The 6,606-nt window shown below is 48.8% G+C and overlaps 1 protein-coding gene across 1 annotated transcript; it reads right to left on the bottom strand.

Annotated features, from left to right (window-relative positions):
• Nucleotides 1-533: 533 nt before the first annotated feature.
• Nucleotides 534-5,188, bottom strand: LOC147600846 (uncharacterized). The gene is made up of 6 exons (XM_086747555.1): nucleotides 4,684-5,188; nucleotides 3,716-3,775; nucleotides 2,919-3,050; nucleotides 1,963-2,109; nucleotides 1,107-1,167; nucleotides 534-935 (listed from the first exon to the last, which is right to left on the bottom strand). Exons 1-6 carry the CDS (start codon nucleotides 4,846-4,848, stop codon nucleotides 832-834), a joined length of 669 nt encoding a protein of 222 aa, XP_086603681.1. The 5' UTR covers nucleotides 4,849-5,188; the 3' UTR covers nucleotides 534-831.
• Nucleotides 5,189-6,606: the final 1,418 nt, after the last annotated feature.

The following is a 6,606-nucleotide window of genomic DNA, read 5'->3' on the forward strand; positions in this document are numbered from 1 at the left end:
ACAGGGGAACTTTATGCACCTCAGGGGGAGATGGAAGCTGTAGTTCCTTGGTCTAGAGGTCCAAGAGGTCCTCTAGACAATCTCCAACAGAGGACCTTGGTCTAGATCTGTAAGGAATTTTAGCAGAATAAGCATTTTTAAAAAACTTTCAGTCTTCAGAGTCAAAATAGAAAAACCTGAACTGAATTCAGAGTATCTAGGTTACTCTGGAAGAGGAGCTACTGCAACTCCAGTTCCTACTACACTCCAGCATTACATTTCAGCACTAAACCTGTGCCGACACAAGTACACCCCACAGAATCCACATCTTGACAGAGTCAAAAGAAAAGCACTCTGAAGCCCAGTAATGAAGTGGGTCCTTCATTATCCTTCATATCATCCTAAATCATATCATCCAAATAATTTAGTGAGTGAGGGAGAGAAAGTGAGAGAGCAGTTGGCAGGGGGAAATACTCCACAACCAGGTTCTTTTAAAAATTAATTGTATTTAATATGTGAATGCCTAAGGCTAGCACTGCTAGACAAATTGCATTATGAATTCCAGTGGAATAAAACACTATTTAAGTACAAAAGTTGAAGGAAAAAAAATGCTCACACTTTCCAGAGGCAATGAGGTATTTTAACTGCACAGTCTGAATGTCCAAAAGAAGACAGATCTGCAGATCTTCCCTTTGCACTGCCGTCTTTGCTGAATCTTGGGCATTCAACAGCTCTCTCTTTCTGCATGTGTTTTTCAAAAGGCCAAGGACAAGTGCCTTAGTGATGAGGAACTTCTTGCATCTGTCTTGCCACATTTTTAGACTAGTAGCTTTAAAATGTTCCACCACTTTTTCAAGCCATTCTGATATATGGTGGAGGTCTGGATGTGTCTTCCTCTGCATCTAAGTCCTGGGCTGGAAATCGATCTGGGAAGTTAAAAATTCTGTCCCCAGGACCTATGTGGGAAAGGAAAGAGGAAACAATTAAACTTGCACAAAATCCTGAGTTCCTTTTGCCTCGGAGTATTTGGTTATCGGGATTTTGGTTTGGGACGTAAAGCTTATTCAGGATGTGCCTTCCACATCCCTGGTGAATATCCAAATACACAGATGGAAAGCGTTACTCACTTTGTACAGCGCAAACCATTTCCACAGCCTGATTCTGGTCCTCACTAGGTTGCAACCATTCCTACGAGTGAAACAATGCCATCAAAAACCTCATCTGTGATTTTGTCTACGAAGATATATCTGAACTGAGTTTCGAAGTCTGTGTAGTTCACTCCTCCTAACAAGTTGTAGTTTGAAAGTTTAAAGCAGCCTCGCATTACACACTCAGAGTATCTTTAGTCAAGAACAGCTGCCTTGTAACTGTACCCATTAATGCCTTACCAAATGAGATGGTTGGATGCATCAGAGTTACTCTAGTAGAGAAGTAGCTGGTATTTACTGAGCTCACTTAGAAGAGACGCAGCATGTGCCCCACCACTTGAGGCAGAGTCCTCACAAATTAAAAGTAAAATGTTAAAATGTGGTGTGTCATCTCCCCTACACTTCACACACAGCACAGGGGATATTTTTTATTACTGAATTTGTAGTTCTAGGTATCTTGGTGTGTAAGAACCAGTAAGCCTTTGTACAGGATCAATCCTTTATTTACGGGGGAGAGAAGGAGCATTTTTGAGAAGGAGAACAGGAATTCTTAGGAAATGGAACGACAGTAGCTCCACCACTAATGGTTTGGAAAATGAAGGTAACTTATGCTTGGCCTTACACACAACTGTAAATAAGAGTGAGGCAGTAAAAGGAAAAAATACAAAAAGTATAAAACGCTTCTAACATCCTCTTGATTTCTTAGAATAAGCCCTGGATGACTAGGGCAGAGCTGAGGCTAGGTTTGCAGAAGAAGAATACATTTCCCCTCAGTTTCTTCCCCTCCCACGCACACACAGTACAAACAATCGGGTACCCTGGACTCTTCACTCACCATCCCGGTTACGCTGTCGTAGCACGAGCAGCGTGGAAGACTCCGGCATCCCAAGTAAGCCATCGCCAGCACAACAAAAGCGCTGCAGAGAGATGCAGCTAACATGGCCACGCTAGCACCTTTGACTACTTTATTAAGTACAAACCTCTGCAAGCAGAAAAGGAAATGTTAAAACCACATTCAAACAGTGAAGTTCTCCACCGAAAGTGTTCTAATTACAGCAAGAACGCTGTGATTGCATTATAGCAGACTGATTCAGAATCACACTGATTCAGAGTCAGGCTTTTCTTCCTGTGAACCTCAAGTAGGAAAAGAGCAGTATTTAAGGCTTCTGATTAAATTTAAGACATTGTGCAATGATGTCAGGTTTGGAAATAGCTTTAACAATGAGTAGAAATCCAAGGAATGGCTGCTCATCTTCACACAGAATACGAGAAATGTCTTCTTGCTATACCGCACCTTAGCAGCCTGCCATTTCAATTTGTCCTGTGATAAATGAACAGCTTTATCTGGAATGTCTTCACCCTCACAGGGAGCCATTGCTTGCACCAGGTCTGGGGTACAAAAGGGCTAACTCATTCTGCACCCAGTGCACACACCTCCAGGGACGAGCAGTCGCTCGCAAGCAGCCACTTCTCAGACCTCGTCACAGCTCAGACGGGCACCCAGGCGAGCGGGGCGTCAGCTCACGCAGCCACCGACGCTAGCCATGCTGCAGCAGCCAGCGGCAGCAGCCAGCTGTAAAATGTTTATCTAGCCCTGCGTGGGTTTCGTGGTGTTCACTACCTAACTTGATACTTAACTGTAGACTCACTAAATTTTTTTAAACAAGGCACCAATTCCAACTCTAATTTAGGCACGCTGTAAGTCTGATTCTATTTCCAAGTAGCACCTAGTAATGTTTGCAGATTAAGACAGCCATGTTTCCCAGTAAGAAGCACGATATTGACACTTACTGTATGGATAACATGGACTGGGGCAGAACTCAGCTCCTCCTCTTCACCATAGTTCAGTGTGAGGCAGCTGTAAACTATCACAATGAGGATGGCAACACAAGAGATAATGGAAACAGCTATCAGCACATTCACCTATACAGAGAAATTAAAGGAGAAAAAGAAGAGGAGCAGGAATTAAAACTATCCTCTGACGAATCAACGCAATTAATACAGACAAAATGTACTGACAAGCATTGCAGGTACAAGCCTTTGACCTCCCATAACACTGAGAAGTACCCAATAGCAACAGTCACTTGGAAGCCAAACACAGAGCAGTAAAGGTTTCTAAAATGTGAATTTCTGAGATATAACTGAGTCCCAAATCTTAACCATGGGTTCTAGCTGGACCAAAAGACTTTGTTCTTAGATATCTCTCAGTTATAAACAATATCCCCCCCCTGGCTGGAGAGACCTGCCAAGGAAATGCAAGTCAATTAACTTGTTTCCTTTTTTAGTGTACACAGTTCTTAATAACAGAAAGAAGCACCAAAAGAAATGCATTCAAAAGCAAGTATTTTTACAGACTTTTGCTTGTTATTAAAGCCAGCGCTCGTCTGCTGCAGCAGAAAGCGGGGTAACGCTGCATCCTCCTTTTGCTTAGGAACGTAGCAGCTTTTATGAAAGTAACTGAAGGAAATACGCTCTCAATCCTGCAGAAGGACCAGCCAGCTCACTCCCTACCAAAATAATTTTTGATTGCCTGGACAACATTTTGCCCCCATCCCATACACACACAATCTGCCCCGCTCCAAGCTTACAAGAACTGGATTCTTCCTCTGAGAGGAAAACAAAGCCAGGACACCTGGGACTCCCATCACCTGCAGAGAACAAAAGGAGTTGGTAACTGGGACAAGTATCGGATTTAGAAGATAAACGAATACAGTGCAGATGAAAGGCAATCGTTTTCAAGGCTTGGATCAGAGTAACTTGGGTCAGAAAAGGAAAGAGAATTGCCGATTTCTTCTGTTTTCCTCTGCAGCATCTCCTGGGGACAGGACACTGTGTGAAATGCATCTTGCCCACTCGCTGCCTTCACGGCAGCAATCCTATGACTGGCTTTACAGCGCTGGCCAAATAATAAAACTGATTAAATAAGTCCAAGTAAAGTGCTAAAAACATGCACTGCTTTCCCAAGTCCTTATGCATCTTGTAGAGAGAAAGAAGTTACTACTGAGTGGAGACAGGCAGCCTCTGGATGGAAGACAGCACGTCAGTACAGTGTCCTTGCGGCGCAGCTCACCAGGGTAGGAACAGTAACATCAGGGTACTGAACGCTAAGGAGCAGGGATGCCCACTGCCCACTCCTCCTTGCAGTACAGAGAATTAGTGGCATTGTGCTGCGGGACACAGATCATCCCCTAGATGTTCATCTACCTGACATGAGGATAAAGTGTCCCCCTCCTCATCTTCGGCGGCCTCTCTTTGGTCGCTGTGTTTCTGAAAAAAACTCTGTCAATTGCCACTATGCCCCATTTTCTACATTATCAAGTAGAAATGTATTTTACTTAGCTCCTTTAGAGGGAAGCCTGCTTGTATTCTCCTGCCTACACAACAAGGAAACTTTTATTATCTAGGTTCAGAGCAGGAAGCTGGGGAAGAGCTGGCAAGGAGCCCTCAGCCACCCTCCCACCCCCAAGCTGAGTACCAGTAGGTAGCAGTGGGGGAAAAAAAACCCAACACCACAAAACCGCAAAACAAAGCACAGAAAAATACGGTGCAACTTTACCATCCCAGCCCAAATCGGAGCTCTGGTTTTGCCCAGCTCAGACTCTGCTCTGAAAATGCCATCCACGAACCCGCTGACAACGCACACCGTGCTGAAGGCTATCTGGAACAGGCCCAGCACGACCATGTTCCTCTGGTTGAAGACGAAGTAGCGATAGCGATCCATCCTGCGTCAACTGGTGGCGGAGAGGGGCCAGCGTCGCCGTGTCCCTCAGAGCGACGGGGAGCACCGCTCTTCCTAGGCGGGAGAAAGAAGAGACGGGAGCATCAGCAGCCGGCGAGCGCAGGTGGGTGTGCGGGAGCAGGGCTGGCCCGGGCAGTACAGAGTTCATCGCCTCCTCATCGGCGGCGGACAGAGCGAGCAAAGGTGAGCGATCCTTTGAGGAATTCCTGGCGCTGCTGCCAGGCCGGTGCCCGGGGCACCATTTCTGGAGTTTCTGGATGGAGACGCGTCATCTTCGCTTCGGCCCCCACCGCTATAACCTTTCTCCTTCGGGTTTTTTGGATTTTTTTTCCCACCCAGAAAGGGTGTTCCTTTGAGAAGACCTCCACACCCCACCGGGAAGCACCCGCTTCCCTCCGCGGTAGGGCGGGCACGCCGCCGCTACCTTCCGGGGCGCGGAGGGCTGGGGCCGGCTGCCCGAGGCTACTGATCCCGCCGGCACCTCGCACCTCGCACCCCGCCGGCACCTCGCACACCGCCGACTCTCCCCCAGCGCTGCTGCCCTTTACCGGGCCCCGTCCGCCCCCTCTCCCGCCCCGCCCGGAGCCCCCGCCGGCTCCGGCACCAGGCCCAGCCCGGCCCGCACTCACCGGCGCTGCTCAGGGCCCCGCCCGGCGGAGCCCAGCCCGGCTGCGGGGCAGGTACGGGGAAAGCTCTGGTTCCGCCTCCGGGGGTTGTGGAAAAAAAAAAAAAAATGTTGCGAGCCCGTGCGAAAAGAAACCGAAGGGGTTGGGAAAGGCTCTGCCGTGACGGGAGCCGCCGCCCGCGGCCCGGCCCGGCCCCTCCGGTGCGGCGAGAGGTGGGCGCCGGCCCCAACGCGCACTGCGTTAGAGCCTGGCTGCCCGGTCACCGCTGCCAAGGAATCAAGCCATGGGTTAGCTAGCTCTCAGTGTAGGGGTAGGACAAAGGGGAATGGCTTTAAACTGGACGAGAGTTGGTTTAGATTGGACACACGGAAGAAATTGTTCCCTGTGAGGGAGGGGAGGCCCTGGAACAGGCTCCCAGAGAAGCTGTGGATGCCCCATCCCTGGAAACGTTCAAGGCCAGGCTGGATGAGGCTCTGAGCAACCTGATCTGGTTGGAGATGTCTCTGCTCCTCGCAGGGGGAGTTGGACTAGATGGCCTTTAAAGGTCCCTTCCAACCCAAACCAGTCTCTGGTTCTCTGAAATAAGTTCACAGCTCCTCACAGCGCAAGGAAAGGACTGTAACGCCCAGCTAGGACGGGAACACAGGCAGCACCCACAACCCAAGTGTCATCTTCCACACAGCACTTATCCTTTCAGCTTCAGGATGGTGGAGGGTCAATGGGCAATGCCAAGGCCAAACAAGTCCCTTCTCCGACCTCGCAGAGAGGGGACAGCAGAGCCCTCACACATCGACACCCGCACACAGGCACAACAAGCTGTGAGGTACCACAGCCATTGCAGAGATCACAGAGGAAGGTAAGATCACCAAAGCACTGAGGAGGGCAAGGCAGGCACCAAAATGCTGCCCCTTTCCTCACCACTCACCCCGCAGGATGCGTACAGAAAATTAGGAGTGAAAGCAATAGGTTACCTGCCTGGAAAGCACCGCTGCTGCTTGCTGCCATGCCTTCCTACTGCAAGTGAAAAAACACACCAGTGCATGCTCACACGCTTTAAAATACAGCTGTTAAAGACACTTTGTCACACACAGGCAGAATGTTCTTCCATACCACA

The sequence above is a fragment of the Chlamydotis macqueenii genome, chromosome 4, assembly GCF_036417535.1.
Source record: "Chlamydotis macqueenii isolate bChlMac1 chromosome 4, bChlMac1.mat, whole genome shotgun sequence".
NCBI lineage: Eukaryota > Metazoa > Chordata > Aves > Otidiformes > Otididae > Chlamydotis > Chlamydotis macqueenii.

Excerpts from the sequence above, each read along its gene's own strand:
- LOC147600846 (XM_086747555.1), bottom strand. The coding sequence starts at position 4,848 with ATGGATCGCTATCGCTACTTCGTCTTCAACCAGAGGAACATGGTCGTG. Across the intron at positions 3,051-3,715 it reads AGAGGAAGAATCCAGTTCTT|GTGAATGTGCTGATAGCTGT; the intron begins GTAAGCTTGGAG and ends TTCTCTGTATAG. Across the intron at positions 936-1,106 it reads AATGGTTTGCGCTGTACAAA|GTCCTGGGGACAGAATTTTT; the intron begins GTGAGTAACGCT and ends TTTCCCACATAG.